The sequence below is a fragment of the Polyodon spathula genome, chromosome 17 (genome assembly GCF_017654505.1).
Source record: "Polyodon spathula isolate WHYD16114869_AA chromosome 17, ASM1765450v1, whole genome shotgun sequence".
In the NCBI taxonomy this organism is placed as follows: domain Eukaryota; kingdom Metazoa; phylum Chordata; class Actinopteri; order Acipenseriformes; family Polyodontidae; genus Polyodon; species Polyodon spathula.
The window spans coordinates 1,423,259-1,449,344 of NC_054550.1; the positions used below are offsets into that span (position 1 = coordinate 1,423,259).

A 26,086-nucleotide genomic window follows, 5' to 3' on the forward strand; every position below is an offset into this window, starting at 1 on the left:
ACACAGCTGTCGACATGATCACAATGACAGGGAATGTAGGGTCCTTTTCATCTTTAGATGTAATTTATATACATACATACATACATACATATATACACTGAACTTAGTAAAGTAACAATGATAAACTTGAACATTTAAAATAGTAGTTTAATATTTCATATTAGAACTACCAGCAGCTATCTATATGTATGCTTTGTATAACCATTACAAAATTAGATTAAAAATGATTAAGCTTAGTCAATAATAAAAGAAAAAAAAACAGAAAAAGAAAATCAATTTAATTACTGTGCATGCATGTGACCTCAAGGAATATAAACCCTTCAGGATTTCTAATAGCTGCTTCTAAAATTAGATTTGTGAAAATGGGAATCAATAAAAAACTGGGAGAATCACTTTTCATGTCAATTAAAGTATAAATAAAAAAAGAAAAAAGAATGCACTGATTTAACTGTACACATTGATTTGAAAAAATGAAAAGAGATATATATATATATATATATATATATATATATATATATATATATATATATATATATATATATATATATATATATATATATATATATATATATATATATATTTTTTTTTTTTAAAGAGCTACTCTGAATGTATTATTGTTTTCATTGACTCAGTCAAAGTCTCAGAAGACACCATGTAAGTAAACACAAATCAGAATTGATTTTTAGAGAGTTCACACTCACAGTCCAATGCTATTACACTGTAGAAAAAGGCTATACAGTTTTATTCTTTAAGACAGAAACAGAATGTGTCCGGTCCAGTTAAATAAGTTGCAGTACCAGCAACATCAAAGTGACTCTTTCCAACATGCAATCACATAGCTTATAAGAGTTCCTATGGCAGAAACATTTCTCCTGAAAATACGTGATCAAGACACATCTGTCAGACTGTATCTTTTTAAACCTGGCTTCCATTTGGTTGTGCTCTTTGACAAGTAATTGATAAAAAACAGTGAGGTTAAGAGTAATGCATCTAAAATTACCCCCTGAGCATTTAATGCATTATCAATTTACTTTAAAATAAGTGAATAATGAATGGTGCTTTGCATACATACTGTACATACATTGAACTTGACAGTTTGAGCTCAGTGAGACAGTATGCTTTTACATAAAACAAAAAAAACACAAAAAAAACAACATTTTCACACAGTGATAAAACAGTAACACAATGCTTCTTTCCCCCGAGCTAAAGTACCAACAGGTTGAATTGTTTGATATGTGCACAGATATAGCCCAAGTCTACTATACAGCAATTTGTACTGAATGTTCCTTGCTTTCACTTTATTTCAGCTGCCATTTTGGCAACCCTGATGATTCTTCAAGTCATTCAAACAGCTGCTGTGGCATAGTGCAGCCGTATTGACAGCTTCCCACTGATTTGTGTCTTGCCAATGCACATCACTTGAGCCCCTGATAGGCCAATACCCTGGATAGCAGGGTAGTTAAGCAACCATCCCGATCTTGACCTCTGATAGAATGCAGAGAAAGGCACCAATTAGTGTCACCTCTCAAGGTGTCACCAGTAGCGTGAAGCTGACAGCTGTCCAATAACAAATGGATTTCGGACATATCAAAGTCATTTCCAATAGTGGCCAGATGTAGTACAGATCCCAGCTAGAACTGAACCAATGACCTTGAGGAGAAACGCTATATCTTTGAAGCTAAAGGTAATAAATCCTTTATGAACCAGGCTTTTTGAAAGGACATCAACATTCTGTCTTAAAAGAAAAATCATTACAAATCCATCTTTCAATACCCCATCCCCGAATCTAATGAGGTACTCATCAACTCAAGGAGCCAGAAATCAGTGCAATTGAAAGCTCAGCAGGTAACAAATCCCTGATCCTGCAAACTCACTCATACAATAACACCATGTTTCTATAATCTGTAATGTGAAACTGTTTTGTTTCAGCAGCTAGCGTTCCCCTTCCTAACAAACCAGTGCCCCTAGGACAAGGCGAGTGGCAGTTCAATTGCGTCAAACCGAAGAAACGAGTTTGATCGAAAACAGGCACCATCTGTGAATGATTGCGGCATTGTGTCGGCCCAAACCCACATCACAGCATTGCATAACTCATGCAACAAAGCCTTATTTACGTGGTTCTGTCAGTGAAGAGGGGCCACAGCAACAGACAGAGACTTCATAATAGGTCAACTCACCTCTCTAAATTCATTCATGTGAAAATATTCAACAGGATCCATGGGTATTTTACAGTTTTGTTTACATAGATATCATAAAGAACTTGCATGCCTTTGGATAGACATGCATCTAAATAAAACAAAAGGTTATTCTTATACCGACTGTACCAGTACTGTTTGTTTTAAATCTACCAAGCAAAAGGAAATTGTTTTCTAGCCCCTTAAAGAATTGATTCACATTCATATCCTTTGCTTAACCAGATAAAACCAAAAAGTGTTTTCTTGTTTACAGACAATATTCTAAAAACAGGCACAAAAGCTGCTGTTACATCATTTGAAAAACTGTAGGCTGATACTTCAGGCTTCTAGACTGAAACCTTACCTTGGCTGATGACCGCTTTCCTGTTGCTCCCATCCAGATTGGCTCGCTCAATCACATGATGCTTGGCATCCACCCAGTACATTCTGTGGCCAGCGTAGTCGATGGTGAGCCCGTTTGGCCAAAAGAGGTGGGTGTCAGCAATGATCCTGCGATTGGAGCCGTCCATGTTGGCGTACTCAATCCGCGGAGTGTTGCCCCAGTCGGTCCAGTAGATCTTCCTAGAAACGTATAAAGGTTAAAACAAACAAAAAACTGCCACCTGTATGAAAAGGAACGCTATGCATGAGGAGTATGTGATGCTGCAATTCAGACCAAAACTAGAGGCTTACCCTTCGATTGGGTGGAGAGCTATGGCTCGTGGCTTCTCCATGTTTTGCCACAGGAGCACCTTCCTGTGAGTGCCATCCACGTTGGCGACCTCAATGCGAGATGTGCCAGAGTCTGTCCAGTACAGTTTGTCGTGGATCCAGTCAATTGCCAGACCACCTGAGAATACGCAGCAACGTTAACCATTGATGCCATCAGTGCAAGTACACTTCATCTTGAGTTACCAAAGTCGTAAAAGTAACCAACTTTAACAGTAGGCTTATAAGATCACAAGACACATCTGGGAATGAGAAAAGGCAATTCGACCCATCGTTCTCCCCTATGGTAGGACCAAATTTAAAAAGCACATAATCCTGTCTTTATTTATTTATTTTAATGTACCCAGCATTTCAGATCCTACTACTTCACCCTTTCCATGCATTTATTTACCCTCTATGTAAAAAAAACTTTTACTCAGATTTCATGTATGCCCTCTTCTACTCTGTGCTAAATTTGAAGTCACGTCTTCTGGCAGAATTGAAAGTACTTAGTCAGAGAAGAACCTGATAACTTATTAAAAACAAACACTTACAGAAACTTCCAGCAGGCTTTTCATATCAAGCACATGACCAAGGACTGAGCTAAAGCATGGCTCCACGCCAACTATGCTACTGTTGTTTCTGGTAAGTCCCCCCATCTCTTTTCTACCTGGACTCTCGAGGCCTGTCGACACCACCTCCTCCACATTGCTCCCGTTCAAGTTGGCCTTCATGATCCTGTCCAGCGTGACGTCTGACCAGAAGACCAGCTCCATGTTGTGGTGGAAGTCCAGAGCAATGGCGTTCTCCAGGTTGTTGAGCAGGAGTGTGTACTCGGAGCGGTGGGGAAGCACTTGTCGGATGTCGATCCGGTTGGCAAACAGTAGAACAGGCTCTGGCCCTGGAAAAAGATCATGCATTGGGTACAAGCACAGGGTAATTACATTGCATCTCTACTAACAGAGTGCTGTCTTTCTATGGACTGACAAAGTCAGTAAATACAGAAACAGATGGACTTTTGTATTTGAATATCCTGAGAATAATTTCTTTTATAGTTACTTAGTGTATTTACATAGTAGTATTATGCACAGTTGCAATGTATTTAATATGTACATCTTTTTGCATGATATATGTAAGTACAAAATTGTATCAACAAAGGTTATATTGTGCAAGCAGATTTACACAATAAGTATATTGTAACTATGCATAATAACATTGCAATTATGTGTAAGTACGCATGTATTTACTAAGTAACTACTATGTAAATACATAGTAATTAGAGTCACTTAAGGTAAAGTGCTACCCCATTTTCCAACAAAGTCAATAGGAGGATAGTTACCTAATGCTTTGCAGCTGCGTTTATCGGGTCGGAGTTCATAGCCGTGCACACACCAGCACTGGAAACCTCCCTCAGTGTTAGTACAACCCTGACTGCAGTAGCCTTCTTCCGAACACTCATCCACATCTGAGCAGGGAGAGATGGGAGGGACGACAGAGAGGTGCATCCATCAGTGGAAAATAAAAACTAGAGCTTTCAAAACAAGCACTGCAGTAAATACAAATGATTTTCAGGCTTAAACTAACTGCATCTACTTGTCAAGTTTGGATTTACACACCTGCTTTGCAGCCATTCATCTTTCGCTTGGAATGTATTTTGACTATTTGTTTTTAAATTCCTTGCTTACCTTGACATGACCTCCCGTCATCCTTCAGCCTGAACCCAGTGTGACACGTGCACTGCACCTGTCCTCGAGCCATCTGGCATTTCTGAGAACAGCCACCATTGTTCACATTGCAATTCTCCTCACTCGACCTGGGACCTGAGGAGAGGCAGCTGTCGTTATTGGAATGTGTGCCTTGGGAGCAAGTTACTTTAATTCTTCCTTCCACAAACATGGGGTTGAGCGTAAAGATTCAGTGACAAAATGAATGATATTGTTGAATTTGTATTATTACTTTTGGCCCATATCCTCTTCAGTCACTGTGTGTATAATTGTACCATAAGTTTCCTTTCTATGTATCTATTTCATAATTCATATGTTTTTTTTTCAACTTCTCAAACTCCACAGAGTTCACACAAACTGATTTCAAATTTCTAAAAATGAAATAAAACATTAATGACAGAAAGGGATATACAACTCCTGGACGATTCTATTCTACTTTGTACATCCTTCTACCAGTTCCTCAATATGCTTATCATTGCGTATTTATTTTCAGTGGGCTGCCGTTTGGGAAAGATAACAAACATGTTCCTACTCGCAGCCGATTCCTCCAAAACCTAGGAATTTAAACCAGATCCCATAAAACATGTGGACCCAAGTTCCCTCTGTCGCTAGCAACTCACGGCAGTTCTGGTGCGGGCTCTCATCACTGCCGTCTCCACAGTCGCTGACCTCATTGCACACCTTCCTCTGACCAATGCAGCGGCCATTCCCACACAGGAATTGGTCTGAAGCACACTGAGGGGAATCTGGGGGAGGAAGGAGCACAGTGTTACATACAGCAGGACAAAAAAAAACATGCCCATTAGACAAAAATGTGTGTAGCTTATTATGATAGCATGTCCAGAGAAGTCTATCTGTTCACAGGAGTTTATCTAAAGAACAGTTCAAAATGATACATTGGTAAGAAGTCCTGCTTCTCACGCTAGCAGAGGTTTACCTGTTTTCTCACAGCCTATTTCGTCACTGTTATCTGAGCAGTCGTCTTCCCCATCACATCTCCATGATAACCGCACACAGCGCCCAGACTTGCAGCGGAACTGGTCGGTGGTACAGGTGGAGGTGGCTGGAAAATAGTGGAAATGGGGTATTGGTTTTATCCTAGCTCTTTGCCATTTTACATGTTCAGTAAATTAAAAACTGAACAGATTAATGCAAGCTTACTGCAGTTTTTCTCATCGGACTGGTCATCGCAGTCAGAGTCTCCATCACACCTCCAGCCAGCGTTGATGCACAGGCCGCTGCTGCACATGAACTCGCCTGACCTGCAGGGCTGGTGAGAGGCTGTGGGACAACGAATAACTATCAGTGCAGGACAGCTAGGGAACTCGGATAAACTGCTCCAGGCAAAACACAAGACTCACACCATCACAAGCCCCTATTTGTGAAATTAGCACAACATAATTCAAGTACCGGTATTGTTAACTTCATGACTACCACCTAACTACATACAGTAGTGTGGAAATATATTATAATATTATAGTAGGACAAAAGGAACACATAGTTAAAATGCATGCAACTTTTTAAAATCAAAAAGTGGTCTAACATTTTCACACTTGAGTCCCTATTGTTTCTATATCACTGACCAAAACTTTTAATTCTCACACACAGACGTTTTCATGCAGGTAGGTACAGTATACAAAGGGTGTAGATGACAAATCTTGAGGTATTCTAATAAATTTGCACACTACTGTGCTTCAAATAACTAAATGAATACAGAAAGACACAAACTGCAGTCAAGTATGAAAACAAGCTTGAGAGATTTACACGATATGGTCATGCCAGGAAAAGACTCTCTTAAAACAAAGTGCCGTTGATCATCTCTTCAGCACAATGCCTTAGGCCAAGGAATGTTTCCTCTTTTTTGAAGATGAAACATCTTCAGGATAAGAATTTGAATTGACCACATTGTTCAGGTTTAGTTTTTCTTTGAAGCTGGTTCAAACCTCTCAAAAATGCACTGATTAAAATGCTAATTAAAATGCATTGTGACAGAAGGCTTTTTTCTTTTTTAGTCCAACATAATTATACTTAATTTATTGCTGCCGTATTTAAAGGGAGTTTTACAGTGCACTGAATTATTTTGTAGTATTGATGTACAAACTGTTACTTAGACACTTTCATCTTCTCTGCTCCTTAATAAAATTAAAAATTCACATTATATATATATATTTTTTTTTTGAAGTGTTACGATTCAGAGTATGGTTGAGTACACAGACAACATCTTAACAGTGCGAGGTGCCTGGTAGTGGACTTGCTGCATACCAACAGTCTTTCAATTCTATCATTTTAAACAGCTGCGTGTTCGGCCTGTCTGGAGATGGAATTGGACCTGGGTGTGTTGGGTTGTACGGTGCCGGCAGTGGCTTTGGAACACCAGCTGACAGTGCAGCACCTGGATCCTGTCCAGGGCTTTGGGTCTCCAGCCAGGTCAAACACTGCTTTCTATGAAGAAAACTGACATCCCACCCCCCACCTCCAACTTCCTGAACTGCCGGTCCATACTAATAATAATTTGTATTTTTATATAGCGCCTTTCATTGTGGACCACCATCACACAGTGCTTTACAAGATACAAGATAAGTAAACATTCATGCGTTGTTAAAAGCAGTAGCGATTGTAGTAGGCCCCAAGCTTGCTTTCTGCAAATGTGTGAATGTGAGAGGCTTACAGCAGTCAGACTCGTCAGACCAGTCACCACAGTCGTCATCGCCGTCACAGTGGTAGATATCGAGGATGCAGCGGCCGTACGAGCACTGGAACTCCTCCACGCTGCACGTCGCCATGGGAACTTCAGAGGCTATGGGAGCGAGGAGAAGTAAAAGCTATCAGAACCTATACTAACTTCATCAGCCCACTAGGATTTTCCACTGCAAGACTAAGGATGCTCATTAAAGGCTTAAAATCATTAAAAAAAAAATGTCAACTGCTCAACTCATCACAAATAAATCAAGTTCCAAACTGAAAACAATAAACTGCAGAGTTTGTATCCCAGTTTCTGAACTATTTCATTTCAGGGGAAAGGAAATGACAAAACTATCCGAATGTATTGTCCTCTGTGGAATCTCCACAAGTCTTCTTATTTCCTGAAATGAACTTTGGCCTCTGACACCCAGTTACATTATAAATAAATTAAACTGTAAAAGCATTATTAATATGTTTCATTTGGTTTAAATTGATGAAAGGTAAAAGATAGCCACCGCTATAAAAACTTGTGCATTCCTTTGAAGTTTTGGAGTGGCTTCTATGATCTCTTCAGCTGCTATTTATTTAAAAGAAATCGCATGTTTTAAAAGCGAATGATCTGTGCACCACCAAACAAACCACCTGTACACAACAAAAGGCTCAGGCACTTTTTCTTCTTTTCTTTTTTTACCCTTTTCTCTTCCCTTCTTTGAAAGGGTCAGCTTTGAAATCGAATATTTACCTATTGTGCTTTGTGCTTCTGACTGCTGTTTGCAGAGAAAAGGTGACTGAATGGAAACTTTACTGTAGCTACAGAGGTTCAGAAGTGAAGGCAGAGTGCAGACCCTTTTAAGAAGGGTAAAGAAAGGTTTTTGCATACAGATTGTGGTAGACGCCTATTTCAATATTGTGCATTTTGGGAAAGGTAAGTTAAACAAAACCAATTTTGATACAAACTTTTTCCCCGGAAACTAATCTCAACAGATGCTACATTATCTAAAAATCGGCAGTCATCATACCCTAATTTTATGGTAGGGAAAAATGGGTGTACCATTCTTTGGGGCACCCAAGGGAGTTTTTGTTCGGGGTTATTTGGTTGTGGTGTCCGAGTATCCAAACCCCACTAAAATCACCAAGGTCTGGAATTCCACTTAAAAAAAAAGAATCACCTTTGCCTTCATTCATTGTTTGGTTAAAACTATGTTTGAAAGGGCTGATAGAGTTCTACGATTTATAGATTATAGCTCAGTATTGGGATTAAACCATCTTTACATGTTAGAAACAGTGTCTCAAAACAAGCCAATAACACACCAAGCAAATACATAAATAAATAAATAAATAAATAATAAATAAAAATAGAATAATCCACATTCCACATTTTTAAATTTCACATAATCACAACAGTACCTCCTACTTTGGCAATTGCCAGGATTAAAGACTGGTTTAACATAATAGGCTTTTGCTTTAGGCCTACTGTTTACTAAACTGGTCCATAATCTCTGGTAATCCCACTTGCCCTGGGTATTTATCACTTAAATACATAAGAATATTAATCACACCATTTAACTATGAATTGTGTGAATCGATGGAATTATTTTCAACTGTTAAAACAGTTGCCCTGGTTTGATGCAAAGGTACAAATTATTCATAACCTATTTCCAGCTGGCTTCTGAATTCCAAAAGAAACTGATTCAGAAGAGAGTCATTGGTAGAAAAAAACCCTTCTGTTTAGAATACAGACGTCTGAAGAGAGAAACGTAGCAGTTCCTCCATATGATGAGCACTGGGCCTTCAATTGCAAAGCTCCTTGCCAATACTTATCATCTCCAGACAGGCCCTTATCTGCAGAGATGAAAGGTCTGTCCTTTGCCAACTGACAACACTGTTTCAGCTCCTCTTTGAAGTCCTCCTGAGACAGCTGTTTGAAGACCGCCAGTGTTAGAAGTCAGCCTTAACTCTCGTTTTCTATGCCGGGGCTATCAAAAAGTCAAGCTCGCTGGCTATTTGTCTGTTTATATTTCTTGAGATCACCTACTGTAGTACAGTATGTAGTCAGAGGTGGAAAGTAAGTAGAAATACTTTAAATGTTACACTAGTTAAGTATTTGTTTTCAGGATCTGTACTTTATTTTTGGGATACTTGTACTTTTACTCAAGTACGTTTGTTCAGAAAATATTGTTCTTTTTACTCCACTACATTTCCCAGAGGGTGCGTTCATGGAGATCATTCTGCACAGATTCTGTGTAGAATCTGATCAATTTAGCCAATGGTATTCTAAGGATTGGTCAGATTCTGCGCAGAATGATCTCTGTGAATGAACCCTGACTCTTGCGCTGGCCAGGATTCTGAATGGGTAAAGCAGAGCATGCATGAGCAGTATCTGCTTGCTTTGATGATGACATGGTATGTTGATGCCCAACCAGAGACCGTTTTGGTTTTTAAAATAACCAACCAACAAACATAATGTTTAGCTGCGGAGGATGCATTAGTAGTTTAGAAAAGTAACAGGGACCTACAAGCTGTTTCAAAACAGGATTTCACATTTTTTACATTTGATCTTAGAATTGTTTCATGAATTGTGTTTTATTTATGGATAAAGGTTGTGACTAAGATTTAAATTCCTGATTTGAGATTTAAACTAAGCATTTGAATTCGAAAGAGCGGGCTTAATCATGTGGCAATGCCTGCTCCGTGCAATTACATGCCCGAGCCGAAGACGAGAAGGCTCCTGAGGGCTCAAATGCTTGTAGAATACGGATACGTCAAACAAAATTTTAAAATTACATTTTTCTAATTGTTTTATCCTGATTTTATAAAGAAGTATTTTTTCTTTTTTGTTCCATGAGTAATGTGGTTTTCAAAAAAAATCTGCGGTTTGTTCAGGCTCTTTGGTTTAATCCAAGTGGTGGACGCTGTAGTCCGTGTAAACAACAACTAAATACCGGACCCTATTTAATTAAAATATTCTACTTACATGCAGCTGTTAGCACCCTGTTTTGTGAAGTGTTTGTTATTAATAAGTTTTTTTTTTTTTTTTTTTTAAATAGGACTTGAGTGCATATTCAATAATATCAGAAACGAATACACACTGGATGCCTGCAGGACGGGTTGATTTTTTTCCATGGGTCGAATTTAAGGGTTGGCTCTTTTTACTTCTGATACTCAAGTGCTTTTAAGATATGATGCTTTTGTACTTTTCCTGAAGTAGCTTTCCAGAAGGATACTCTGACTTTTACTTAAATTACATTTTTTTTTTCCCCAAGTAACGGTACTTTTACTCAAGTAACACGTTTGAATACTTTTCCCACACCTGTATAGAGTATGGAAACAGGTAACCAATGCCGTGTTCCTGGATCTCTTGCAATTGTCAACTAAAGATAAGCACCTCAATAAGAGATTTAAATTTTTTTTTTATTTTTACACAACCTTAAAACAATTCAAAGCGTCCCAAAGAAATGTACTAACATATCGAATCGTTCAAATACAATTTAACCTAGCAGTCTTAGTGGGCAGTATGCAGTGGTAGCTGCATGGGAAAAAGATTTAAAAAAAATAAATATTGCCTTTTTTTGGGGGGCATTAACATTTTTTGGCTTGAAGCAAAAAAATGGCAAAAATGCCATTGCCAATTCTTTTGACTTCCTTAAGCTGAGGCTGTGCTAAAGCATTTCATGGGACCACCTGTGCTCTTCAATGCATGCTGGGTTTTTTCAGATTTCACTTCCTTTGTTCTTTTGTGTCTTTTTCTGGATAATGCATGCAAGAATACAGGTGGGTTTTTATATACAGTTATACTTTTTTTTTTTTAATTTAACCATCTGTGTTGGATATTGTACAACAAACCAAAAAAAAAAAAAAAAAAAAAAAAAGCAACCTGGTCCACCCGTTGAAATGTTTTTACTGTTGAGTCCCAAAGGGGAAAAGAAAACTATAGAATTAAAAAAAAAATTGAAAAACCAATAGAGAAACAAGATGTTATAACAGTCACATAACAAATGTTGAACTTCATTGTTAACCATGCCTAATGCTGCGCCTTGACTTTCAGTGTTCATTATTTAAATTCACCAGATCATTACTTACGGCAGCTTTCCTCATCTGACCCGTCTTTGCAGTCTATGTCTCCATCGCAGTACCAGTGTTCAGCGATACAGCTTCCATCAGTACACCGGAACTCCTTGTCTGAACATTTCCTCAGGTCTAAAAAAATAAGGAATACAGCCAATCTTAAAAAAAGCCTTCCAATACAACCAAGTGGGCTAATATTTACTTTGATATAGACCTGATGATGGTCTGGCATTTTAAAACATTCAGAAACTAAATGCTTACACTATAAATCACTTTAAATCCCTACTTAAGAAGATATTTCAAGCAGTTCTACTGTATATGTGGACTTCTTCGACCCAAAAAAACATTCATATTAATGCAAGTTCTCACAGGCCTTAATTATTTTAGCCTGTGTTGGATGCTTAAATATTCATTGGCTACGATGTGCTGTCAAACCTTTTCAGCTTCCTGTACTTTTTTAATTATTTAAAATAGTTATACAAGAAAGAAGATATCCTCTGAAGGTAAGACTCATTTTCCTTAAAGGGCTATCCTGCAGCAGGAAACATCACTGTTCAATGGTAAAAAAACAAAACAACAACAGCAAAACAAAAAAATATGTATATTTTAATCTGCACAGAATGCATTCCTACAGCCAAATGTCAGTCAGATTGAGATTTGAAAACAATCAAGTGGAACTTTGGTTACACCTACCTGCAACGCAGAATGATGAAATTCTGCTGAACGTATGGAAAATTTGAAAGAAAACAACACAACAATACTGGTGGAAATGCACTCAGTGAAAGAAACAGTAAAAAGTCAGTTGAAGAGAAGTGGTTGTCAAGTCCATTTCAATCTTCTCTATTTTAACAGCTGTAGAGAAGCTGATCCCCACCTGTTTATCTGCATATAGGAAAAGGTCTGGCTGGCTGAAGTGTGTTTCCATGGAAAAACAAGCAGGAGTAATAAACAGCGGATTAGTGGGTTATAGAAAATAACAGAGCATGACATCAGGGCAATGTAGTTCCAAACCGACTGACAGATGTCAACTTCAGCCTCAGTTTTAATGAAACACTGTGCATTCTGATGTTATTTTTCATGGATGGAATCAATTAGAACATGTCAAATCAATGAGTTCTGGCATAGCAGAACTCAACATAAGTTGTCATCTTACTTGGAATAAAGTATGGCATTTGAAACTAACTTCTGCTTACAAGAAACCAGCCAGTTGTTAACAAGCCATAGCCACTTAAAAAATAAATAAATAACCAATTTAAGGAATGTCGTCCTTAAACCGTTTCTTTGCACCATTAGCAATGGAGGAGGACTTCAGCCAACCTGCAGTTCTGACATCTCAGAAAAAAAGTTTCTTGTGATGGCTTGGTCATTCAACTGGAAACAGATGTTGTTTCTGAGGGACAGCTTCTCTCTGTTGCATTCATTTTCCAAGGGGGAAATAGATGAACCCATTAACCTTGAACTACTTTTTGACAAAGCTGTCCGTCAAAATCCAAGCAATAATAATGCCACCATGTTAACAATCTGAAAAGCCTTTAACATCTATTGGTTTTGAACAGCATGCATTTGTTTTAGTGGTTTTAATTTAAAAAGAATCAGCATGCCGGATCATGAACAGTCCATTCTTGATGAAGAGATTCTGGACGTTTCAGGAACAAATGGTTTCCTGGGATGTTCAATGGCCATCCACGTCTTTCTTTGGGGACAGTTACTTACCACACTGCTCGTCGCTGTTGTCCCCACAGTCATTGTCTCCATCGCAGTGCCACAGGCTGCGGATACAGTATCCGTTCTGGCAGTGGAACTCATCCTCTTCACACTCCCGGGGAGCTGTGATACACACAGGGGGAGAGAGAGAGTGAACACTGGCCATATAGCTGTGAAACACACAGGGAGCGAGAGAGAGAGAGAGAGAACACTGGCCATATAGCTGTGAAACACACAGGGAGCGAGACAGAGAGAGAACACTGGCCATATAGCTGTGAAACACACAGGGAGCGAGAGAGAGAGAACACTGGCCATATAGCTGTGATACACACAGGGAGTGAGAGAGAGAGAGTGAACACTGGCCATATAGCTGTGATACACACAGGGAGCGAGAGAGAGAGAGAGAACACTGGCCATACAGCTGTGATACACACACAGATAGAGAGAGAGAGAGAGAACACTGGCGAGATAGCTGTGAGAGAGAGAGAGAGAGAGAGAGAACACTGGCCATATAGCTGTGATACACACAGGGAGTGAGAGAGAGAGAGTGAACACTGGCCATATAGCTGTGATACACACAGGGAGCGAGAGAGAGAGAGAGAACACTGGCCATATAGCTGTGATACACACAGAGAGAGAGAGAGAGAGAGAGAGAGAGAGAGAGAGAGAGAGAGAGAGAGAGAGAGAGAGAGAGTAAACACTGGCCATATAGCTGTGATACACACAGGGAGAGAGAGAGAGAGAGAGAACACTGGCCCTATAGCTGTGATACACACAGGGAGAGAGAGAGAGGAGAGAGAGAGAGAGGAGAGAGCTGAGAGAGAGAGAGAGAGAGAGAGAGAGAGAGAGAGAGAGAGAGAGAGAGAGAGAGAGAGAGAGAGAGAGAAGAACAATGGACAAGCTGAGTGATCGACACTATGTGTGATCTCTCTCTCCGTCTCCCTCTCTCTCTTCTCTCTCTATCTCTCCTCATCTCTCGTCTCGCTAGACTTTCTCTCTCATTTGTGAACCGCGTAGATCGACACCTATGTGTTGTCATGGCCATCTGTGAACCTTTTGGACCGTGAATTCGACACTATGTGTGAGTCCCTTCACAGAGAGAGAGAGAGAGAGAGAGAGAGAGAGAGAGAGAGAGAGAGAGAGAGAGAGAGAGAGAGAGAGAGAGAGAGAGAGAGAGAGAGAGAGAGAACACTGGCCATATAGCTGTGATACACACAGGGAGTGAGAGAGAGAGAGAGAGAGAGAGAGAGAGAGAGAGAGAGAGAGAGAGAGAGAGAGAGAGAGAGAGAGAGAGAGAGAGAACACTGGCCATATAGTTGTGATATACACGGGGGAAGAGGAAGAGTCATTAGCACACAGGGGTCTACACAATCCCCTCAACACAGAAGATCAATGTATAATTACACTGCTTTATTTCCTTTAACATAAACAGTCGACTATTGAACTGGTACATACTGTCAGATAAAGAAACTAAACAGTAGTGTCATTAAGCGTTTATAAGAGGTAATAAAAAAGGTGTAGTACTGATGCACAAGTATATGTTAAATCAAGTTCTAAAAAGAAAATTATTGTGATTGGCATCCCAGAAAAATGAAGCTAGCAATGTTGCTTATTACAGGTTCTACTTTATTTTCCACCATTAAATGACCATGGTTACCCATTGCAAGATCACAGTTGGTATAGGGCACCAGAAGCAATGCAGTTTTAATAAAAGATTCAGCATGCCAGAATGACCGCCTCTACCTAGATAAAGGTCTCTTTGTTCAGTGTAGGCTTTTGACAGAGTTCAAACAATAATGGGTGGGGCTGCTGCCCGTGACCCTGAAATAAACCTTTAGAACCTGACTAACCCTTGTGGTGACTCCAAATGTCAAGGGCTAAGCTGTGCATTATTATCCCAGATCATGTTCGTGACTTAAATACCTGACATACAAAATACGCCATTCCTCTTCCTGCAGCCCCCAGCCGAAAATGTTGACATGTCAGAGCAAAGAATGGTAAAAGGTTATCACCAGCCATTCATTTGCTTGGTCATTAAGGCATAACTGTTGTAAATGCCCCTAATTACAGGGACGTTCGGTGGCATGTACAAGGGTACCTTGAAGTAACTCAAAACATCGATTTAAAGCCAAACTATCTCATCTTCCTCCTGAGTGCATGCTCTTACACCAAATGTTTTGACCATGGGGCTATAGTCAGGGCTCATAACGCAATCATGTATCATGCCTGCTTAATAATTTAGGCCACAATACAGAGAACAAGAAATCATACTGGCTGTGCAAACAAATTAAACATTTAAAGTAGTGGCTGGTGCCAGACAGACCCCCCCATCCCAATTACTGTACACTTCTGTCTGGGTTTTTAAAATGTGGGTCAGACATGTTCCTCCACTCCTAAGCTCATAATGTCAAGAATTTCCATTGAATGAAAGTTTGCCATAGAAGGCCAGACAACCCGTTCTATTGCTGAACCAAATTAGAAGTGGCAGCTCAGTTTTAAAGATATTAGAGGCTCAGCAGGTAACACGCCCACCTGGGACACGTAGCTGAAGTAAGAAAGCATGGGCCAACACGCACTGAATCTTTTTAGGGGGAAAGGGAATGGTGGGGGCATACACACAGCACACAGTAGACCATCGTTAATTGACTTCATTATATGGATGCGCAGAATTTCCTCGTAAGAGAAACTAAACAGCACAATAATAATATCTGTATTAAGTAAAGGGATGTACCCACTTTACACAAAGTTTCTATGGTCAGCCTCATTGGTTTTATTTTAACTAAAATATCTCCCAATAGGAGTTCTTTCCAGTCTTGACACAGATATAACATACTTATGCTCCAATCACAGAATGTATCTCACAAAGCCTTGTGGAGTGAGGTGGGCCAGCCTGCTGCAGATGGCTGATGTAGCTAGCCAAGCTCGTAATACACAGATAACCATCTCGTCTTTATCTATTTCCAGCACTTGCTTCTGCCACAATGAAATCCAAGACCCCATTATGGGGTTTTATGAAAAGGGCTGGTAAATAAAAAGCCCTAAATGAGACACCTAATGGGAGAACAAACTGGGGTTTCCATCTTTTCTTCTTTTTCAACACGTTTGTAATTTTTATTGATGCTATGGTTTTGGGTAGGCTGAAGGTCTTAGGCAGTTTCTAACACTATGTTAAAACAGCTTAATATTAACCTGGTGGTACAGTGGGAATGGCTTTAACTTAGCGACCTGTCTGGATTGAAACCAGTGGGTCCCACAATGAAGGTTCTGGTTGTCTGAGCCCAGTGTTTTGGGCTTACTTTATTAGCTGCTTTAGTGTGAAAAAATTGCTATACGAAAGGATAATTAATATTAACAGCCATCTTAAATGTATTAACTAACACATTACTAGATGCTCTAATTGATAATAGAGCTTTGTTGACAACAATAGAAGCATTCCTTCCACGCTGGAGGACTCTGAGTTTACAAGCCTCAGTAACTATGGAGACTATTTCTTCACAGACACCCTCTTGGATGCCTCCACCAGCTGGGTCCTATTTCAGTAACAAACACCTGCTGAGCCTTCCTCAGGCAGAGGAGGGGTTGTGAGTAAACAGGAGGGCAAAGATCAACCCCAGAACATTCCCCTAAGTCAGGTGCAGTTACAACAGGGGTCAGGACCTCTTGCACGTATGCAATGTCACTCAGACCACATGGTGGCATGTTTGGTAAAGTAAAACCGACATGAAACTCGTCAGGCTTGTTTACTTGACTTAGGTTCGCATAAGCTTTACCTCCACATTTCTGAGTGTGTGAAGTTATTTATGTCCGTTTAACATCAAGCTCTTGCTTATTGGGCAGCCTATGAGGGGTGTCTGTAGTGTTAAGAAAGAAAAGACTGAAGATGAAATGTAAAAAACAATCACTTACGACAATCTTGCTCATCTGAATCATCTTCACAGTCATTGTCCCCATCGCACACCCAGGAGCGACGGATACACTTCCCGTTGTCGCAGTGGAAATCCAGTGGGGAGCAGGTAGGAAGAGCTGCAAACCAGAAAGCAATGGGTTAACAATAATGCATCTATTCCTTTCTACTGAGAGGAGTCCAGGCCATCATATGTTTGAGTAGTTATATAAGTTACCCGATAGCTTCAATATTCTTATTCATAATAACTGATGAAAGCTCACATTCAGCACAAACACTTGCTATCTCAGGGAAACTGGCAAACTCTGTGGTACACAAGGTGCCCAAATTACAAATGAATATAGCCCTTGGAGGTATGAGAAACACAAAGCTACCTTTTGAAATTGCATTTCTACTTTGTTGTGCCCAACTATGCCGTTATATTAACATACCAAGAATGTTAAAAAAAAAAAAAAATGTAAGGGCTCAATTCTCTTGTCATTATAGTATGCATGCACAGTAGCCATTATACTATCCACTCCCCCGCCTCCCTTATGATCAAAACACTTCTAAAAAATGTGATCTTGACACAGGAAGTCTCTTAGGAGAATGGAGGGGGGGGTTGATGAATCCCTTATTGAGTTAACTAAAAAAAAAAAACCTCTGAAATCACTGGGTTTGAAGAAATTGCGTGTTTAATGGAACACTTCACCGTTTCTATGGCAATGCAAAGTACAAGGCCCTAAGGGGGTAGGCCTGAACTTCCTCCTGCACACTCAATCATGAATAGCCCCATGAAAGATAATGAGGATGTGTTTAGTAGGACTTTAGTAGTGCTCTTCCCAGTACTATACCCCATGGTGCTCAGGGCAATGGAAAACACACCATTAACCTAGTTCCTCTCATGCGACTTCAGACACATTCGAAGTAGCAGCAAGCACATATGACCAGCCTGGTGAATATGTTTCATTTCTTACCTTTGATTAAAAACAACCTTTTCAAGTTCGAAGCACATACACATGAAAACAGAGAAACCGGACACATATTACTGATGCCCTGAACAGTGTGCAGCTTTCTTTGATCAAGCCCCGCAATACTCATACCCCTTTAATGCACAGTCCCTCCGAGGCCCAATTTAACCTCTTAATATTACGCAAAGGTATTTTTCTTTTAAACTGCGGATGTCTTTGTATTTTTTAAACATCTTCATTAAATGGGGATAATTTAGATTTTTCCTTGGCCAAGTGAAAGGTCTGTAAAAAGGGTGCCCTTTGAAGCATCTGTTCCTTCTTGTTTTCTCTCTTTTTCCTTCTTTGAAGTGTTTTAATTTGACTGGATTACACGAACGCCAAACTGGAACGCATAAGGTGAGTTGAATAAAAAAAAATAAATCCCAAAGCTATAAAATATTTTCATTCTTGTGACATGTATCTGGAGAATCCACAAAAAAAAAAAAACTGCAATGATTTCATCGTGAAATCGATACGCATGACCTGACCCATTCAATTTCTCAACAATTACCTTCTCTAGCCACTTGTTCTTTATTTTTCATCTTCAGATTTGCTGACTACGAGGCCCCTGTGTGTGCATGGGAAGAGGAAGCTTTGGAAATGTAACACACTAAATATAAAGATTAGATTGGAAATGAATGCTGTAACCCTATACTTTACCAATTCCATTTCTTTAACTGAACCTTGGGTCTAGAATGTCATTTTTATTGCAGCATATAGTACCAGACCCTAATAAACAAGGTCTTGATTTCAGAAAGGCAAAGCATAGTTCACCTCCGATGGGACCAATATAACCAGAAACATACAGCTGATCATAAACCTTAGGGAAGCAGAAAGGCAGCTGTACACACACACTACTGAACATTTCCACGCATCTCTAAGGAGACCTAGAGTGTGTGTCTCTTTTACTTCCCCCCAAGTCAATCTTCCCAATTAAAAGGTTAATACATTGGAATCCTGTATTGCAAACCCCAAGCCACTCGCTTTGGTGTCCTTCAAATGTTCAACAAACTTGCTTGTCCTCTCCCTAACACATAGGTAGCACTGTTGCAAATTAACAAAGGTTTGAGGAAAACCTGATTAGACACATAAAATGCAAGAGATCTAATTCCATTCTGGGGGTATGGAAAGGACACATTATCCTTTTTAGTAGCTTTATCCTGTCAACCCAATACAAAATGAAGACTCTGTGCTAGCTGTAACAAACCAGATTGTGATCCTGTTAAGACTGTGGACATGAAAAGATCATGTGCGCAGCTCTCAGCAGTACAGTTTATTTTTTTTAGCCCAGGAGTAGTTGTTTTGATAATTATCCAATACAGTACTATGTTAGTTGTATGCATTGTTGGACATCTTCACTAATATCTTCATTTTTCATCTTCATACAGTATGCACTTTAAGGGTTAAAAAAATACCATCAATTGTTACCAACGTGTTGACGTTCATAACAGCAACAAAGAGCCACATTTTATTTTCACTGTTTCCACCAACAAGAAAAATTCTGGCAATTGTTTCATTTAAACAAAACTTTGCTATTTACTTAAGGAGGGAGCGCCTATGAAAACTGACAATCTTTTTTTTTTTTTTTTGGTTTATTTCTAAAAGTATTTTTCACCAGCTAGTGGAGAAACATGAATCTTGTTTACATTTTGGTCAGGCACAGCTTCAGACGGATAACGTTTGGCTGGCAGAAACTGCTAAAAGGTCCAATTCCAAGGCCAGACCCATGAGGTAAACAAATGTCTTTAGAAATGAGTATCAATAATCCTGCACAGCAAGACGTAAGGGATTCAAATTTCGCACTCTGGAAGAGAAATTGCCTCAGTTACAGTGAATCCGGACTGACAAGACCTATACAATATATCATCATTGTTAGCCTTAGGGTTGGTTCATACGCCTGTCGCAGATTAATGCGATACGTCAGGCTCAGGCAGCTATAAAAGCTGTGCATTAACTCCAACATTGTTCAACATTATCTGACGACTTTCCTTAAAAGACGCATGTCGCAAGACTGTGGATGATGTAATTCCAACCTGTTGCAGAAAATTGGAGACCACAAACTCCTAAGGGAAATGATACAGGACTCTGAAGTATAAACCAACCCAGCAGGAGGCCACTCTCCATTATTGAAATGATCTTTAAAAAGAAATGCTTCCCAAGCCTTGGTTGGTTTAAATTGATTGGGTTCTTCCTTTCAAGAGTAGGAATTCTTTGAAGTCTCTTATTAGTTCAGAGTCCTCCTTTGTGCAGTGTCACATTATAAAATGAAGAAGTCACATTCAAGGAGGATTCAGACAGGCAGCGCCACACACTGCTGCTTTTTGTCAACTTGCTGTCAAACACACTCGCCCACTCAACAGGGAGAAAAGGGAACTACAAAAAGAAAACAGTTTTGATGAGAGAGTCAAAAGACCCTTCAAACCATTAATGATTATTTCATTTACTGAAGTCTATGAAAAATCCATGTGACTCGCAGAAGAAATCCATGCACCATGTCAAGTGATTGCATACAGTATTTACCTTACATCACACCCTCTCCACCAATCACCAGTCATTATTCCTCCTGGGGCTTAAACAGAAGTGTGAAACAGCATGTGGCACCAATCACCTTTTAGTTTTGCTTATAGATTTCACAATAAATAGGCAAATAGGGAAAGACAAAGGAAAGATTTCATTACTTATGTTTAGACATGGGATACTTCTATTTAACCAAATCTCTCTGTGGAACCGGGTCTGCGGTCTCATACTTTTCAGCCTTTGAAATCGGTTCTATCAATGTCACCTTTGACCTCAAGTACCATTCTCTGATCCGGACCCAATCCACTCTAAACTTGCCAGCTCAGTTATTTTTATTTAAACCCTTGTAATTACCATTGCTGTGATCAGCCTGAGCCCGTAAATAACTGTCACACCAATGGCCTTTGAAATCAATACTCTCACATGATCACATTACCAAAACCCCAAAGTGACTATTAGCTTTAAAACATTTCTTAACGGATGTGGAGACTAGATTCACTGTGGCTACTTTTTTTTTTTCTTTTTTAAGGATTACTGGAGGCCTCTGTCAAGCATTCCACTAAGGATTTACGAAGGAGGAACACATCATAACATGATCATTCTGCTCGCCATCAAAAGCAATCTAGGAGCAGCTTTCAGGTATTACTAATGTCCTATCAGAACTCCATCTCTGTTATTCACTATTATTCACTGTTATTCAAGGCTTTTACTTACCAGTTGTTTAAAGACAGGTTGTCTGGGTGAATTAAATACACTGGTACTCATCAAACTCAATAGAGAATGTTAAAAGAAGCCAACAACAAGCATATAAAGCTTTGCTAATGTATCAAAACAAAGTGTTGAAATAACAAATAAAGTTAAAGCTTTGCAAGTTGGGCCCAGAAGGTGGCTGGAGTGTTAGATATAGATATTCACCATTTTCTTCTCATTCCCAGGAGGGAGCTGAGGAAGCTGGTTGATGCTCCCTGAGGCAGACCTGTGTAGAAAATTGAATCCAGTGAGGCATCTGCACAGCTGTGGAAAAGATTTTTGTGAGGTTTGAATGGGCTTTACAACTTCACCCGTGCCTTCCTGTTATTTTGCCCTATGTTTTTGTTTATTTATAATGGCGGTAGATTTTTTTGATCTGCCGGTCTGTCTCAATAACTCTATCCACTCAGCCAGCCTGCCACATTTGTTGCCAGAAGTGGGATGAGCCGCCACCTAGAGGCTCAGAGAGGGTTTTTGTTTTGCCTTGTGGAATTTTTTGGGATAATTTTTTTTTTTTTTTTTTTGCTCCCAGAGCAAGAAAATGGGAAGAAGAGCAGACAGCGGAAAAGGCAGGCGGGAAAGCCGCAGCAGCTGAAGAAATGTAAGCTGTTGCAGCCACCGCTGGAGGACCCGGCCAGCCTCTTCCCCTGGTGTTCCTGGTGCGGAAAGGAGGACCATCGCTGGCGGTCCTGCCCAGACGCGCCACCGGGGCCTGGTGTGGCCGGTGTGAGGAGGACGGCCAGTTTGGGGCAGGAGCTGCCCCTCGCAACCAGAGCCAGGAAGGGGTGCAGTGTTGCCCCGGGCATCAGCTGCACCACCTTCACAGAGATCTGAGACTGGTTGATGCAGCCTGAGGCAGACGTCGTCCACGATCTCCCTATAGTGTATTGAGGAGCTGGAGTCGAGATGCCCAGAGCACTTTTAGGTGTGAGGAACAGCACCACCTTCCCCAGAGCCAGAGAGTTGAGCCATTTTTTTTAATTAACCCAGAGGTAGACTGGGAGGCAGTGGTTACGTCAAGGGAGAGGGGTCGCCTTCCTCAGAGGCAGTCGGTGCTAGGTGTAGCGCCTTCACCGAGAGCCAGAGAGGGCCTCCCTTCACATTTTTTTTTAGAATAGGAATTATTTACTTTGAAACTACACAAATATACTGTGATTTGCTGCCAACCGCCCGAAGGGGAGAGGGAGCGCCGTCACCTCAGAAGGGATTAAGCAAATTCATAACAGCCATCTGCCGTCGCTCCCAGAGCCAGAGAGGGAGGAGGAGCTGCCGTCGCTCCCAGAGCCAGAGAGGGGCGAGGAGCTGCCGTCGCTCCCAGAAATTCAAGAGAAAGGAGCTGCCGTCGTCCCCAGAGCCAGAGAGGGGTGAGGAGCTGCCGTCGCTCCCAGAGCCGCCAGAGAGGGGTGAGGAGCTGCCGTCGCTCCCAGAGACAGAGAGGGGCGAGGAGCTGCCGTCGCTCCCAGAGCCAGAGAGGGGAGGATCTGCCGCCACTCCCAGAGCCAGAGAGGGAGGAGGATCTGCTGTCGCTCCCAGAGCCAGAGAGGGAGGAGGACCCGGCGCTCCCAGAGCCAGAGAGGGGGGAGGATCTGCTTCGCTCCCAGAGTGTTCTGCTGTCGTGTGATAAGAGAGGGAGGAGGATCTGCCGTCGCTCCCAGAGACAGAGAGGGGTCCGCCTTCGCCAGAGAGGGGGAGGATCCCAGAGCCAGAGAGGGAGGAGGATGCCTGTCGCTCCCAGAGGAGAAAGGGGTGAGAATCTGCCGTCGTGAGCCAGAGAGGGAGGAGGATCTGCCGTCGCTCCCAGAGCCAGAGAGGGAGGAGGATCTGCTGTCGTTCCCAGAGACAGAGAGGGAGGAGGATCTGCCGTCGCTCCCAGAGCCAGAGAGGGAGGGGGATTTGCTGTCGCTCCCAGGAGCATCTGCTGTCGCTCCCAGAGCCAGAGAGGGAGGAGGATCTGCCGTCGCTCACAGAGCCAGAGAGGGAGGAGGATCTGAGCCAGAGAGGAGGAGGAGCCTGTCACTCCCAGAGCCAGAGAGGGAGGAGGAACCCAGCCGTCGCTCCCAGAGCCAGAGAGGGAGGAGGATCCGCTGTCGCTCCCAGAGCCAGAGAGGGAGGAGGATCTGCTGTCGCTCCCAGAGCCAGAGAGGAGGATCTGCTGTCGAGAACCAGAGAGGGAGGAGGATCTGCTGTCGCAGAGCCAGAGAGGGAGTGCCGTCGCTCCCAATTCAGCATTCCCTCGCTGTTTATCCGGAACCAGAGGAAGCCGGGCCGCCGCCGCCGCCTCCGCCACCAGAGGGAGCCAGGCCGCCGCCGCCGCCTCCGCCACCTCCGCCACCAGAGGGAGCGGGGCCACCGCCGCTCTCAGAGCCCGAGAGGGAACGGCCGCCTGGCCGCAGGAAAACTAAACACGAACGGGGTACCCAGGTTAATTACCTGGCGGTAGACATGTGAGATGCCCCGGTCACTCCAATAAAGGGGGGTGGGCCGCCTTCCCGAGAGCCAGAGAGGGGTGGAGATGCCTTCCTGAGAGCCAGAGAGGAGTGAGCCACCTTCCCCAGAGCCAGAGAGGGAGGAGCCTCTGCCGTCGCTCCCAGAGCCAGAGAAGTCAGCTCCTCGACGGCGTGGGCCTCGCTCCTGAGAGCCAGAGAGGGAGGCGGAGCCTCCGTCACTCCCAGAGCCAGAAAGGAGTGAGGAGCCGCCGTCGCTCCCAAAGCCAGAGAGGAGTGAGGAGCCGCCGCCGCCCCCAGAGCCACAGAGAGGCGAGGAGCCGCCGTCTCTCGCGAGAGGGGTCTAGGTCAGACTTAAGTTTCGATCTGCCGTCGCCCCCAGAGACAGAGAGGGGGGAGGATCTGCTGTCGCTCCCAGAGCCAGAGAGGGAGGAGGATCTGCCGTCGCTCACAGGAGCCAGAGAGGGAGGAGGAGCCTCCGTCACTCCCAGAAGGCCAGGGGTCTCTCCCACGCCTCGGGACAACAGAGGGTTCGAGGCTCTCCAAACCAAGCTGCTGACGTCGTCCCAAGAGCCAGAGAGGGGTGAGGAGCTGCATTCGCTCCCAGAGCCAGAGAGGGGTGAAGAGCCTCCGTCGTCCCCAGAGCCAGAGAGGAGTGAGGAGCCGCCGCCGCTCTCAGAGCCAGAGGGAGACGCTAGAAGACGCAGCGAGGGTCTCGGGTTCATCTCACTCCTCCTTAGCACGACAGCGAGGTCTCCTCCTCTCCGAGGGATGAGTATCTGCTGTCGCTCCCAGAGAGCGAGAGGGAGGCACTAGAAGATAGGGCGAGGGTCTATCTCTCTCCCCCTCCATAGACGACAGCGAGGGTATCGGTATCTCCCTCCTCACTCGGAGGAGCAGGGTCTCGGTCTCTCCACTACTTTCCTAGATGACACACGACGAGGGTCTAGGCTGCTCCCTCCTCCTAGCGACAGCGAGGGTCTCTATTCTCTCCCTCCTCCTAGACGAACAGCGAGGGTATCGTACCAGCGCGAGCCGGGCCGCCGCCTCCGCCTCCGCCACCGGAGGGGGCCGGTCCGCCGTCGCCGCCTCCGCCGCCAGAGGGAGCCGGTTCGCCTGTCCCTCCGCCAGCCAGAGGGAGCCAGGGAGCCGCCGTCGCGGCCTCCGCCACCAGAGGGAGCCGGGGCTGCCGTCGCCGCCTCCGCCACCAGATGGGGCCGGAAGACGACAGCGCGGGGTCCCGGTCTCTCCCTCACTCCTAGAATGCTACCTAGAGCGACGCGAGGGTCTCTCTCTCCCTACTCCTAGACGGACAGGCGGAGGGTCTCGGGGCTCTCACCAAGAAGCTTGGGGGCTCGGTTCTCTCCACTCCTCCTCGAGGCAGTGAAAAGGGCTCGGTCTCTCCCATACCCTCGGAGCCGGCTAGCGAAGGGCTCGGTCTCTCCCCATCCTCGGAGGCAGCGAGGGGTAAATCCTAGACGACAGCCGGTGGTCTATTTCTCTTTAACTGTAGACGATCTACGCCGATGGGTATACTCTCCTCCCTCCTACTAAGACGACAGAGACAGGGCATCTAGGTATCTTACCTCATACATAGAAGGCAGAGAGGGGGGTATCGGTCCTCTCCCTCACTCCTGGAGGAGTTGGGATGGGTCTCGGTTCTCTACACTCCTGTTCGGTCTCCCCGCTCGGGGCAGCGAAGGGGCTAAGGCCGGCCACATGGGCGAGATGAGTCTCTCCGGTCTCCCGTGAGGCCACAGCGGCGGCGGGACGGCCGGGGGACAGGCGTGGTCGGGCACCCGGGGCGGCGGGGACACTGGGTCGGCGGGCGACCGTGTGGGCTACTCGAGTCCGGGGCGCGGGCGCGGTGAGGAGGTGGCGTGAGGGTCTCTGCCACTTTTTAAATTGGCAGGGATGGGGTTAAATTCCCCTACCTGCCTGGGTTTATTATGTTCAGGTGGCTGGGGTTGATTAGTTGATTAGGGGCCCCCCCCTAACGATCAATCAGCGCCCAGACACCTGATATAAAAGGAGGCCTCAGCTTCTCATTTGGGTGAGAGGGAGCTGAGGAAGCTTTTTTGCTCAACACCGGCCTAACGCCGGCCACATCCGCAACATCAGCCCCTCCACACCCGTCTCGTTTACACGGGAAATTTAACCCGTCCACCCCAATTGGACGGACGGACCCAACCCAAAAATACCAGTCCACCGCCCCAAACTAATCTAAACTAATCTATACTAATTGCTAGTACAGGAGTCGGGTACCCCACTGGTGTACTATATTTTCTCCGGAGCTCGAAGAAGTAAACCCTCTCCCCGACTCTTCGTCAATCAAAAAAAAAGAAACAACAAATCTTTTGTTTCTATCCAGTGAAGGCATTGCCCAGCCTGGAAACTGTTATTTTTGTGAGTTTTGTTTTTGCTT

At 43.2% G+C, this 26,086-nt stretch overlaps 1 protein-coding gene across 4 annotated transcripts in view; it reads right to left on the reverse strand.

Moving 5' to 3' along the window:
* Positions 1–26,086, reverse strand: part of LOC121330246 (low-density lipoprotein receptor-related protein 4-like) — an 80,575-nt gene that overhangs the window by 14,260 nt on the left and 40,229 nt on the right. For all 4 annotated transcript variants that reach the window (XM_041276602.1, XM_041276601.1, XM_041276604.1 and 1 more), the window contains exons 3-14: positions 16,964–17,080; positions 13,067–13,180; positions 11,369–11,485; positions 7,275–7,403; positions 5,768–5,887; positions 5,544–5,669; positions 5,227–5,352; positions 4,568–4,702; positions 4,222–4,347; positions 3,553–3,783; positions 2,868–3,024; positions 2,539–2,756 (exon numbers count right to left, since the gene is read on the reverse strand). In XM_041276602.1, coding sequence (XP_041132536.1) covers positions 2,539–2,756; positions 2,868–3,024; positions 3,553–3,783; positions 4,222–4,347; positions 4,568–4,702; positions 5,227–5,352; positions 5,544–5,669; positions 5,768–5,887; positions 7,275–7,403; positions 11,369–11,485; positions 13,067–13,180; positions 16,964–17,080 — 1,716 coding nt within the window. The remainder of the gene's footprint in view (positions 1–2,538; positions 2,757–2,867; positions 3,025–3,552; positions 3,784–4,221; positions 4,348–4,567; positions 4,703–5,226; positions 5,353–5,543; positions 5,670–5,767; positions 5,888–7,274; positions 7,404–11,368; positions 11,486–13,066; positions 13,181–16,963; positions 17,081–26,086) is intronic.